General features: G+C 46.5%; 1 protein-coding gene across 13 annotated transcripts in view; it reads left to right on the forward strand.

The window, feature by feature from the left end:
• cep170aa (centrosomal protein 170Aa) overlaps positions 1–13,775 on the forward strand; it is a 168,710-nt gene that overhangs the window by 29,584 nt on the left and 125,351 nt on the right. For 10 of the 13 annotated variants that reach the window (XM_087991188.1, XM_087991194.1, XM_087991193.1 and 7 more), the window contains exons 2-3: positions 3,355–3,499; positions 4,060–4,092. In XM_087991188.1, coding sequence (XP_087847314.1) covers positions 3,395–3,499; positions 4,060–4,092 — 138 coding nt within the window. In that variant the 5' untranslated portion in view covers positions 3,355–3,394. The remainder of the gene's footprint in view (positions 1–3,354; positions 3,500–4,059; positions 4,093–13,775) is intronic. The other 3 variants (XM_087991195.1, XM_087991201.1, XM_087991200.1) reach the window with 1 other exon arrangement.

Raw genomic sequence — 13,775 nt, forward strand, 5'->3', positions numbered from 1 at the left:
TGTTCCTAATGACTCTGCTTCCACCACCACTGCTGGCAACGCATTCCATGCAATCACAACTCTGCATAAAGAACCTAACTCTGTCTCCTCTATACCTTCCTCCTCACACCTTTAAACTATGGGGAAAAGTCTCTGGTTATCTACTCTATCCGTGCCTGTCATTACCTTGTACATCTCAATCAGGTCACCTCTTCCTCCTGCTCTCCAGAGAGTAAGGTCCAAGCTTAGTCGAACTCTCTTTGTAAGGCAAGCCCTCCAGTCCAGACAACATTCCTGGTAAACCTTCTTTGCACCCTCTCCAAAGCCTCCGCATCATTCCAATAATAGGGTGACCAGAACTGGACATAATGTTCCGAGTGTGGTCTCACCAGGGTTTTGTAGAGCTGCAGCAAAACCTGGTGGCTCTTAAACTTGTTTTCCCTGTTAATGAAAGGCAAAACACCATTATGGTTTCTTAACAACTCTATCTACTTGGGATCTATGCACTTGCACACCAAGATCCCGCTGTTCCTCCACACTGCCAAGAATCCTGTATTTAATCCTACATTCGATTAGATTGTTCGATCTTCCTAAATGCATCACTTTGCATTTATCCAGGTTGAACTCCATCTGCCATTTCTCAGCCCAGCCTGCATCCCGTCAATGTCATGCTAAAGCCTTCAACAGCCCTCGATGCTATCATCGGCAATTCCAACCTTTTGTGTCGTCAGCCAATTTACCAACCCACCCCTCAACCTCCTCATCCAAGTCATTTATAAAAACAACCAAGAGCAGAGCCCTGCCGGACACCACTCATCACTGACCTCCAGGCAGAATACTTTTTATCTACAACCACTCTCTGCCTTTTGTCAGCCAACCAATTCTGAATCCAGATAGCCAAATCTCCCTGTATCCCATACTTCCTGACTTTATGCATGAGCCTACCATGGGGAACCTTATCAAATGCCTTGCTGAAGTCCATATACACCACATCCACTGCTCGACCTTCATCGACCTATCTTGTCACCACCTCAAAGAACTCAATAAGATTTGTGAGGCATGACCTGCCCCTCAAAGCCATGCTGACTGCCTTTAATCACATTATGCTTTTCCAAATAGTCATAAATCCTATCCCTCAGAATTCTTTCCAAAACTTTGCTGACCACAGACATAAGACTGACTGGTCTGTAATTGCCAGGGATTTTCTTATTACCCTGCTTGAAAAGAGGAACAACATTCGCCTTCCTTCAATCCTCTGGTTTGACTCCTGTGGAGAGTGAGAAAGCAAATATGTTCACCATTGGCTTAGCAAACACCTTTCTCGGTTCCCAGAGCAACCTAGGAAAAATCTGGTCTGGCCCTAGAGACTCATCGATCTTAATGTTTGCCAAAATTTCCAGCACGTCAACTTGCTCAATCTCTATCTGGTCAAGCCTGTTTCTTGGCTCATCAAAGTTCTCATTCACAACAAGGTTCCTTTCCTTCGTGAAAGCCGAAGCAAAATACTCACTTCGGGCTTCCCCTATCTGCTCAGACTCCATGCACAAGTTCCCTACGCTATCCCTGACTGGCCCTAACTTCTCCCTGATCATTCTCTTATTCCTCACATAAGTGAAATAACTTTGGGTTCTCCCTAATCCTTCCCACCGAGCCTTTTTCATGCTCCCTCCTGACTCTTCTCCATCCATTTTGGAGCTACTGTCTAGTAAGCCTGTAATCCTCGAAAGCTGTGCTAGATCCTTGCTTTCTCCACCTTACATTTCATAGAGATAAATCAGTACTATTTTCCTCCTCTGTAGATTATGATCTAAACCAATTGAACCAGATTTTTGAGATTGAAAATGACAAATCAAGTTGGCATGATCAGTGTCAACATAGTTAAAAATCTCACAACACCAGGTTATAGTCCAACAGGTTTATTTGGAAGCACTAGCTTTAGGAGTGCCGCTTCTTCATCAGGTGGTTGTGACGTTTTGTCCACCCCAGTCCAACACCGGCACTTCGAAGTCACGGTATCAACCTAAGTATTTTTACTGTTCATATCAAGTCCTGGACTTGAGAATTTCTTTTGCGTTAAGTAGCCCTTGATAGCAGGAAATCAGCGCTGATTTTTTTTGGTCTGTGTTTCTTATAAAAATCGACAAGTAAAAATAGTCAATGTTTGAAAATGTATGATATAAACTGTTAATATTAAAGGATTTTTTAAGTAATCCAATAGTTATGCAAAACCCTCGTTAGGCCCCATTTGGAGTACTGTGAGCAGGTTTGGGCATCTCATCTTAGGAGGGATGTTTTGGTCCTGGAGGGACTTCAACCCAGGTTTACAAATATGATATCTGGACTTGAGGTTATGTTATGAGGAGAAATTAGACAAATTAGGCCTTTATTTTATGGAATTTAGAAGGTTAATGGGTAGGTGATTTGAGGCCTTCATGATATTGACAGAGAAAGGCAGAGTAGATAAAGATTAACTATTGCCAGTAGAACCAGTGGCATAGTCTAAAAATTGGAGCCAGGCTATTCAAGAGGCATATTTGAAATCACTTCGCACAAAGAGTAGTGGAGGTTTGGAATGCTCTTTCTCAAATGGTGGGCAAGGCTAACTCAATTGCTAAATTTTAGTCCATGGTGGATAGATTTTTATAAAGTGTGGGTATCAACTGATATGGGCTCAAGGCAGGCAAATGGAGTTTGGCCACAGATCAGCCCAAATCTCTCAAAATGATGGAGTAGGTTGAATGGTAATTTCCTGTTCCTACATTCCTAACTTTCTAGTGAATTAGTGCTGGGTCTTTTAATATTTTGTTAAAGAACTTGTAAATCTACTTAAACTGTACTTTTCCATGGAACAGTAAATCGGTTCCCTCCGAGGTAGTCTTTTGTGCTGCAGCAATGATGTATTCGTAAGCACCGAATGGTTTCAATATCATAGAGCACATTTGCAAATGTTAATTATAAGTCACTATTTGAGTGGCTGAAAGCAATGCATTTATTGTGATGCAGTTGTTTAGTTTACAAAAGATTCTTGATGTTATGTGGGAAGAATTAGTGTGTGTAATTAACTCCATAGGAAATCAGTCCACTGTGTAAAAAGAAAGAAAATGTACATTTAGTTGATTTTGTTTTGATCATTGGCTGTTAATTTTCAGAGGCTGCAAGTACCAGGCAGCTGCACTTTTTATCAGCTGGTGGCTTGTGTATAAATTTCTAGCCTGTTCAAATCCAACAGTCTCTGTCATTTCCTGTGATGACTTCTGACATCTGGCTTTAATCAGCGCACAGATTCCACTGACATTTCTAGAAGGATGCATAGTATTCTTGTCGTACAGTGAAGCATAAGTCGATCCCTAAAACTGTGCCTTCTTTTCTCCACAGGATGACGTAGTTCTTGAAACAACATTGAGTAACTGCAGAAATGAGCTTAACATCCTGGTTTTTGGTGAGCAGCAGAGGCACACGCCACCGGCTGCCACGTGAGATGATCTTTGTTGGCCGAGATGATTGTGAATTGATGTTACAGGTAACTCTCTCAAGGATGTGCATCTAAAGCTTCGTTCACGTGGTCTTGAAGCTTTTGATGCAGCTATGCACAACAAACTCAAATTGCCAGCATGCTAACTATTTAACTGATTCAGTTTTTGCTTGAATCTCTTGAAGGTATTTATGAAACTAATTTGTTGTTTGCATTGGAGTATCACATCAGCCTTGAAGAATATCAAAACTCTAAGCATCAACTTAACTCTAAATATATTTCCTCTCTGTATGTATTAAGCTTGGAAGACGGAAGCAGCAGATTTGAATTATTTCCAAAATAAAATGCTTCATTACTGCCACATTGCATATTAGTCTGAAATCCGACTTCCTCACTTCAAACTTAATTGACCTAGTGGGGTAATGTGTTTTAAACATGGATCCATTACCATCTTCTTGTATGTCATGCATTTTTGTTCAGTTCTGTTTTTATTATTTGCCAAAAGAGTTAACCCCCAAGTGTTTTCCAGCAATTCAAAGCTTTTGTTTTCTTCCCCTCCTCTTTATGCATTTTTATTTTGGATAACTTCATGTTTAAATTTTTTCCAGATGGCCAAAGTGTGCAAAGTCCTGCAGATACGAGTGAGTAGGAAGAATATAAAAGTCTTTCTTTTAGGATTGGAGTTTGTTTCCTAAAGTTGTGTGCAACATTTTAGTGAAATAGAATTTTTTTAAAAAGGTGTCAGAAGTGTTTAGTACAGTGCAAGTCAGCAATGAGACTTTTTTGTGTTACATTTCTTCCTTTAGTAACAATGTGAGCCTGAATCTTTAAGATTACACTGAATTATGTAGAAAACTTGGCCTGCCATGAAGGTATTTGAAGAGGGATTAGGTAGAATCAAATATCACATCAATTTTCCCAGATCAATGTTAAACTCATAGTTCAGATAATTATCTACCCTCTCTCTCTGAAGGATTTTAAATAAAAAGTGTTGAGTGGTCTCACTCCAGTTTGCAATTGGCAAGAGTGACAATCTCATTCAGAGGACATAAGAAAAGTTAATGTAAACATGGAAAATAGGAGCATGAGTAGGCCATTTGGCCCTTCCACCTTGCTCTGCCATTCAATATGAATGTGACTGATCATCCAACTCTGTACCCTTTTCCCATTTTCTTCACATATTCTTTGATTCCCTTAGCCCTGAAAGGGTGAATTTAATCTTTTATTTCCCCTTAGACTTGATGAGACTGAGGTTTTCTTGTTTAAAACTTTACTCATGGACACGTGAAAGATGTACAGTTCAAATCTTTATTACAAAAACAAAAGTTTTATACTATTTATACAGATAACAAGTTTCCAGTCTGTTTGATTAGGAATTGTCATCTGTACAAAAGATTACACATCTACTCATCCATATATTTGTCCAGCCCTGTCCCCTCAGTCTGCATTCCAGGTTAGCAAGCATGACTATATTATCTAATCATCTTTACATCATCTGGTCATAGGTCTGTACTTTGTGATTACCAGTAAACCCATACTATTTGTTTTTTTTCTCTGTCCCTCCTATTGCCTATACTGTTCATTTTTCCTTTCAAGCACCTAGAACTATATCTAAATCCTTGAAAACATTCAATGTTTTGGTCTCAACTGCTTTCTACAGTAGTGAATTCTTTAGGCACACCACTGTATGGGTGAAGCAATTTTTCATCTTAGCCCAAAAGAGCCTACCCTATCCTTAGACATGACCCCTGTTTCAGTGTTCCCTGATCATTGGAAATATCTTTTGTAAACAGTTTATCAGTCTCGTCCTGTGCAAATTTTATGGGTTTCCTTGAGATTCCCATCATTCTCCCAAATGCCAATGATGCAACAGATTGTGTTGCAGTAGTTCAGTATGGAATGCTTTTGTTTGTGCATTCTTAAATTATGCAAAAGGAAGGCTTTACTGAGTGACTGAGGTCTATACCTGACCTGGAAAAGTTTGATTCTGACTGAGGTGGAAAACGATTGTGGTCTTCTCACTGGGTTGTTACTTGTTAAAAAGGGTTGAAAAGAATAATGTCATTTTTAAAAAAAATCCAGTATCAGGGTGCCCAGACGACCAAAAAGTCTTCAATTCTCTTTCCACTTTTTGGTGAATCTTCAGTGTAATCTTGTTTTGCAATAAATAAAATACAATCTTCTTTTAATCCATTTGTTTCTCTTCAATAATTCAAGCTAAAGAACTAGAATACGTGAAGTATATTCAAATTATCCTGCCTATCTGATTTTAAATTACTTTAAGTAGATGTCTTTGCAAGATCTTTGCTGACAGATACATGTAAATTGTAATGGGTGTTCATAGGATGTAGTGAAAATGTGATTGGATTTTAGTGTTGCATAGAGTTGTGTGAAGTGTCTAAATGTTGAGCATTTCCTATGAGCAGCTATCTGGATGAAATATTATTTAAACTTGAGAAATTGTTGCTGTTCTTCTAGAAATTCAACTTTTGTAGCTTTGCACCCAAGATATCTGAAACTTCTACACTTTGCTGGCTTTAAAGTCTGTGTGTACTAATACCATACGTGTTAGTGGCACAGTGGCTCAGTGGTTAGCGCTGCCACATAGCGCCAGGGGCCCAGGTTCGATTCTACTCTTGAGTGACTATCTGGAATTTGCGCATTCTCCCTGTGTCTGCATGAACTTCCTCCAAGTGCTCCAGTTTCCTCCCACAGTCCAAAGATATGCAGGTTAGGTGGATTTGCCATGTCAAATTGCCCATAGTATCCAGGGATGTGCAGGCTGGGTGGATCAGCCATGGATAATGCAGGGATCAGGTTGTGGGGTGGGTCTGCTTGATATGCTCTTCATAGGATTGGTGTGGACGTGATGGGCTGAATGGACTGCTTCCACACTGAAGGGATTCTATGTCCAAATAAAGCTTAATATAGCAAGTTCACATGAATTCCTGTTTTCTGCTACATTAATTAAATACAAAAATTTGTATATTGTAATGGCTTAGATTTTCCTTTCTCAGTTAGAATGAGTGCCGAGACATTTACCACCATTGGTGATGAAATGCATTGCAACTTCTGGCAAGCTGTTATGCTAAAATAAGGACTTTGAAATATGGTTTACTGGGCTTTATTTTTAAAACAACTTGTCTAAAGGCCCTCAAATTGGGCATATGTTTCCGTACTGCAAGTAAGATATGATAATCACATTATTGAATAAGGAATCAATCTTCCAAATGCTTGTCTCTGACCACTAAATAAACAGATTGTATTTTCCCAATTATGAACCATCAAGCAGCAGAATTAGGTCATTTGGTCCCTTGGACCTAATCTGTGAGATTATGTCTGATCTGATTGTGGTTTCAGTCCCATTTTCTTGCCTGCGCCAAGAGCTTTTGATTCTGTTGTCAAAAATCTTTCTCCCTGTCTTAGAAATATTCACTGTGCCACCACCCTTCTCTGGGGAGGAGAGTTTCATAGATTCTCCATCCTCTGCAATAAAATAATTCTCCTCCTCTCTATCTTAATTGAAGTGCTTTACCTTCTAAGTGTCCCATACTTTTAGACACTCTTACAGAGGAGAAATCCCCTTTGAACATTCACTCTGTCACGTTCTCTCAGATCTTTTATGCTTCAATAAGCTAACCACATATTCTTCTAGGAGAAAGTGAGGTCTGCAGACGCTGGAGATCAAAGCTGAAACTTTATTGCTGGAACAGCACAGCAGGTCAGGCAGCATCTAGGGAACAGAAGATTCGACGTTTCAGGCACATGCCCTTCTTCAGGAATGAGCAGAGAGTGTTCAGCAGGAGAAGATAAAAGGTAGGGAGGAGGGACTTGGAGGAGGGGCGTTGGAAATGTGATAGGTGGAAAGAGGTCAAGGTGAGGGTGATAGGTCGGAGTAGGGTGGAGGCGGAGAGGTCAAGAAGAAGACTGCAGGTCAGGAAGGCGGTGCCGGGCTGGAGGGATTCGGCTGAGACAAGGTGGGGGGAGGGGGGATGAAGAAACTGGTGAAGTCCAAGTTCATCCCCTGTGGTTGGAGGGTTCCCAGTCGGAAGATAAGACGCTCCTCCTCCGACCGTCGCGTTGTTGTGGTTTGGCGGTGGATGAGTCCAATGACCTGCATATCCTCGGTGGAGTGGGAGGGGGAGTTGAAATGCTGTGCTACAGGGTGATTGGGTTGGTTCGTCCGGGTGGCCCAGAGGTGCTCTCTGAATCGCTCCGCAAGTAGGCGGCCTGTCTCCCCAATATAGAGGAGGCCACACCGGCTGCAGCGGATGCAGTAGATAATGTGGGTGGAGGTGCAGGTGAATCTGTGGCGGATATGGAAGTTTCCTTTGGGGCCTTGGAGAGAAGTGAGGGGGGAGGTGTGGGCGCAAGTGTTGCACCTCCTGCGGTTGCAAGGGAAGGTGCCGGGAGTGGAGGTTGGGTTGGATCTGACAAGGGAGTCGCGGAGGGAGTGGTCTCTACGGAAAGCTGATAGGGGAGGGGAGGGAAATATATCCTTGGTGGTGGGGTCCGTTTGGAGGTGGCGGAAGTGACGGCGGATGATGCGCTGTACATGGAGATTGGTGGGGTGGTAGGTGAGGACCAGTGGGGTTCTGTCCTGGTGGCGGTTGGAGGGGCGGGGCTCAAGGGCGGAGGAGCGGGAAGTGGAGGAGATGCGGTGGAGGGCATCGTCGATCACGTCGGGGGGGAAATTGCGGTCCTTGAAGAAGGAGGCCGTCTGTGTTGTGCGTATTTTGAACTGGTCCTCCTGGGAGCAGATGCGGCGGAGACGAAGGAATTGGGAGAATGGGATGGCGTTTTTACAGGGGGCGGGGTGGGAGGAGGTGTAGTCCAGGTAGCTGTGGGAGTCGGTCGGTTTGTAGTAGATGTCCGTGTTGATTCGGTCGTCTGAGATAGAAACAGAAAGGTCTAGGAAGGGGAGGGAGGAGTCCGAGACTGTCCAGGTGAATTTGAGGTCGGGGTGGAAGGTGTTAGTGTAGTGGATGAACTGTTCAACCTCCTCGTGGGAGCACGAGGTAGCGCCGATACAGTCATCAATGTAGCGGAGGAAAAGATGGGGGGTGGTGCCAGTGTAGTTGCGGAAGATGGATTGTTCCACATACCCTACGAAGAGGCAGGCATAGCTGGGGCCCATGCGGGTGCCCATGGCTACTCCTTTTGTTTGGAGAAAGTGGGAGGATTGGAAAGAAAAGTTGTTCAGGGTGAGGACCAGTTCAGTCAGTCGAAGGAGGGTGTCGGTGGAAGGGTACTGGGTGGTACGGCGGGAAAGGAAGAAGCGGAGTGCTTTGAGTCCTTCGTGATGGGGGATGGAGGTGTACAGGGACTGGATGTCCATGGTGAAGATGAGGCGTTGGGGACCGGGGAAGCGGAAATCCTGGAGGAGGTGGAGGGCGTGGGTGGTGTCACGGACGTAGGTGGGGAGTTCTTGGACTAATGGGGACAGGACCGTGTCGAGGTAGGAGGAGATGAGTTCGGTGGGGCAGGAGCAGGCTGAGACGATGGGTCGTCCGGGGCAGTCAGGTTTGTGGATTTTGGGCAGGAGGTAGAAACGGGCGGTTCGGGGTTGTGGTACTATGAGGTTGGAGGCGGTGGATGGGAGGTCCCCTGAGGTGATGAAGTTATGGATGGTCTGGGAGATGATGGTTTGGTGGTGGGGGGTGGGGTCATGGTCAAGGGGGCAGTAGGAGGAGGTATCTGCGAGCTGGCGTTTGGCCTCAGCGGTGTAGAGGTCGGTGCGCCAAACTACTACTGCGCCTCCCTTGTCAGCTGGTTTGATGGTGAGGTTGGGGTTGGAACGGAGGGAGTGGAGGGCTGTGCGTTCCGAGGGTGAGAGGTTGGAGTGGGTGGGAGGGGTGTGGGAGTTCAGGTAGCGGTTAATATCGCGGCGGCAGTTTGCAATAAAGAGGTCGAGGGCAGGTAGGAGGCCAGCACGGGGTGTCCAGGTGGACGGGGTGTGTTGGAGGTGGGAGAAGGGGTCGTCAGAGGGTGGGTGAGGGTCTTGATTGAAAAAGAAGGCACGGAGGCGAAGGCGGCGGAAGAATCGTTCAATGTCACTCCGTGTATTGAATTCATTGACCCGAGAACGTGTGGGAACGAAGGTGAGACCACTCCTGAGGACTGATCTCTCATCCTCAGAGAGGGGCAGGTCCGGAGGGATGGTGAACACACGGCAGGGCGGGGAGCTAGGACCTGGTGTGGGACTGGAGCTGGATGTGGGGGCGGGGTTAGGCCTGGGGGCGGGGACAGAGGTCGGCGGGGGGGCGGGGTTAGGCGCGGTGACGGGACTCGGCCGGGGGGCGGGGTTAGGCGCCAATGAATTCAATACACGGAGTGACATTGAACGATTCTTCCGCCGCCTTCGCCTCCGTGCCTTCTTTTTCAATCAAGACCCTCACCCACCCTCTGACGACCTCTTCTCCCACCTCCAACACACCCCGTCCACCTGGACACCCCGTGCTGGCCTCCTACCTGCCCTCGACCTCTTTATTGCAAACTGCCGCCGCGATATTAACCGCTACCTGAACTCCCACACCCCTCCCACCCACTCCAACCTCTCACCCTCGGAACGCACAGCCCTCCACTCCCTCCGTTCCAACCCCAACCTCACCATCAAACCAGCTGACAAGGGAGGCGCAGTAGTAGTTTGGCGCACCGACCTCTACACCGCTGAGGCCAAACGCCAGCTCGCAGATACCTCCTCCTACTGCCCCCTTGACCATGACCCCACCCCCCACCACCAAACCATCATCTCCCAGACCATCCATAACCTCATCACCTCAGGGGACCTCCCATCCACCGCCTCCAACCTCATAGTACCACAACCCCGAACCGCCCGTTTCTACCTCCTGCCCAAAATCCACAAACCTGACTGCCCCGGACGACCCATCGTCTCAGCCTGCTCCTGCCCCACCGAACTCATCTCCTCCTACCTCGACACGGTCCTGTCCCCATTAGTCCAAGAACTCCCCACCTACGTCCGTGACACCACCCACGCCCTCCACCTCCTCCAGGATTTCCGCTTCCCCGGTCCCCAACGCCTCATCTTCACCATGGACATCCAGTCCCTGTACACCTCCATCCCCCATCACGAAGGACTCAAAGCACTCCGCTTCTTCCTTTCCCGCCGTACCACCCAGTACCCTTCCACCGACACCCTCCTTCGACTGACTGAACTGGTCCTCACCCTGAACAACTTTTCTTTCCAATCCTCCCACTTTCTCCAAACAAAAGGAGTAGCCATGGGCACCCGCATGGGCCCCAGCTATGCCTGCCTCTTCGTAGGGTATGTGGAACAATCCATCTTCCGCAACTACACTGGCACCACCCCCCATCTTTTCCTCCGCTACATTGATGACTGTATCGGCGCTACCTCGTGCTCCCACGAGGAGGTTGAACAGTTCATCCACTACACTAACACCTTCCACCCCGACCTCAAATTCACCTGGACAGTCTCGGACTCCTCCCTCCCCTTCCTAGACCTTTCTGTTTCTATCTCAGACGACCGAATCAACACGGACATCTACTACAAACCGACCGACTCCCACAGCTACCTGGACTACACCTCCTCCCACCCCGCCCCCTGTAAAAACGCCATCCCATTCTCCCAATTCCTTCGTCTCCGCCGCATCTGCTCCCAGGAGGACCAGTTCAAAATACGCACAACACAGACGGCCTCCTTCTTCAAGGACCGCAATTTCCCCCCCGACGTGATCGACGATGCCCTCCACCGCATCTCCTCCACTTCCCGCTCCTCCGCCCTTGAGCCCCGCCCCTCCAACCGCCACCAGGACAGAACCCCACTGGTCCTCACCTACCACCCCACCAATCTCCATGTACAGCGCATCATCCGCCGTCACTTCCGCCACCTCCAAACGGACCCCACCACCAAGGATATATTTCCCTCCCCTCCCCTATCAGCTTTCCGTAGAGACCACTCCCTCCGCGACTCCCTTGTCAGATCCAACCCAACCTCCACTCCCGGCACCTTCCCTTGCAACCGCAGGAGGTGCAACACTTGCGCCCACACCTCCCCCCTCACTTCTCTCCAAGGCCCCAAAGGAAACTTCCATATCCGCCACAGATTCACCTGCACCTCCACCCACATTATCTACTGCATCCGCTGCAGCCGGTGTGGCCTCCTCTATATTGGGGAGACAGGCCGCCTACTTGCGGAGCGATTCAGAGAGCACCTCTGGGCCACCCGGACGAACCAACCCAATCACCCTGTAGCACAGCATTTCAACTCCCCCTCCCACTCCACCGAGGATATGCAGGTCATTGGACTCATCCACCGCCAAACCACAACAACGCGACGGTCGGAGGAGGAGCGTCTTATCTTCCGACTGGGAACCCTCCAACCACAGGGGATGAACTTGGACTTCACCAGTTTCTTCATCCCCCCTCCCCCCACCTTGTCTCAGCCGAATCCCTCCAGCCCGGCACCGCCTTCCTGACCTGCAGTCTTCTGCTTGACCTCTCCGCCTCCACCCTACTCCGACCTATCACCCTCACCTTGACCTCTTTCCACCTATCACATTTCCAACGCCCCTCCTCCAAGTCCCTCCTCCCTACCTTTTATCTTCTCCTGCTGAACACTCTCTGCTCATTCCTGAAGAAGGGCATGTGCCCGAAACGTCGAATCTTCTGTTCCCTAGATGCTGCCTGACCTGCTGTGCTGTTCCAGCAATAAAGTTTCAGCACATATTCTTCTAAACTACTTTCAGTTCAAGCCCAATCTTTTGCTTGTAAGATGCTCTCATCCCACGAGTCAATCCAACAAACTTTGTCTGAACTGCTAATGATGATAATATTCCATGTAATAAAGCCAAAATCATATGCAGCATTCTAGATGTGGTCTCATCACAATTGTGGCAAAACATCTCTGCTTCTACATTCTATTCTCCATACAATAAATGACAATATTCAATTTGCCTTTCTACTCATAAGTTTATCCCATTGTACCCTATCGAATGTTTGCCCAATCGCTTAACCTATCAACAAATAATCTTCATTTTTTGTTTCACTTAGTCTTTTCACACAAAGTTGTGATTTTTCAAGAGCACAATATTCTATATGTTCCTTTGCAGGCTCCTTTTATCCTCTTCACTGGTTTACTTTCCCACCTAGATTAGAGTGGTGCTGAAAAAGCACAGCAGGTCAGGCAGCATCCGAGGAGCAGGAAAATCGACGTTTCGGGCAAAAGCCCTTCATCAGGAATATGCTACCTGACCTGCTGTGCTTTTCCAGCACCACTCTAATCTAGACTCTGGTTTCCAGCATATGTAGTCCTTGTTTTTACCTACATTCCCACCTATCTTTGTGTTGTCAGCAAACTTAATAACCATATTTGTTGCTGTCATCCAAGTCATTAATATTGAATGTAAATAATTTAGAAGTCCACACATCCTCATCGCATTTGTTGGGTTCTGGTTTGTCCTCAGTAATTTTCTGATTTTTAGGTGGTTCAAATCACCCCCAGATCCTTGGTTCTGACACTGGACTTATTTTGGGAATGTGAAATGAAGAAGGCAGGAGACAGATGTTTCAGGGGAAAAAAAAAGTTTCTGTTCATTTAAATAGAAAAGATAAGTATAATACAATAAATACAGGTAAAAGCACTAAACAGTGCAATTAACAATATCAATTATACAGAGAACAGTAATTAAATACACCAAACTCAGCTAAAACACTATTAGAACCTAGACAGTAATTTTAATCTCTCAAACCTTAATCAGGTTTTCTACCCTTGAGGTCCCACGTACTGTCACCATCTACCTTCCCTCTCTGCTAGGTAGGACGGAACCTTTGGGGCCTTGGAAGTCTAAGCTCACCACTGAGGAAAATGCGATTTTGAAGTACAGCTGCCTGTTGAGGTTATTGCCGTTGGTTCTCTTGGTTCAGAACAGGCCTGTGTGTGGAAACTGTTGTTTGGATAGCGCTTGGGCTCCCATCTCTTTTCTTCCCGCCCGCCCACCCCATGTCCTTTGTTGCAATGATGCCCTAGGTTTGGCTTCCCAGTTCCACTTCTCTGTTCAGCCTCTGTGGTTCTTGGTTCTGAAGCTACTTGTTGGGGTTGGAAGCCTGTGGGAAAGTTATTTCTGTAGAAACTTGTTGTAAAAGGCTCTTCCCCCAGATCAGATCAGGGATAGCAATTATACAGACTGTGACCCATTATCTCCACTCAGATCTGTGTTGTCCATTATGTTTCTTTCTGAAGGCAGTTGGTTTCCCAATGGTTAGAGTATGTGTGAATGGGCTTTGGTTGAGTTTGAATGTCCAGTATATTCTTAAGGTTCATAGTTTCTGTGCTGGGTAGTCCGAG

The sequence above is a fragment of the Chiloscyllium plagiosum genome, unplaced genomic scaffold, assembly GCF_037043375.1.
Source record: "Chiloscyllium plagiosum isolate Xiang-an unplaced genomic scaffold, Cpla_swu_hap1 HiC_scaffold_10, whole genome shotgun sequence".
NCBI classification, from domain to species: domain Eukaryota; kingdom Metazoa; phylum Chordata; class Chondrichthyes; order Orectolobiformes; family Hemiscylliidae; genus Chiloscyllium; species Chiloscyllium plagiosum.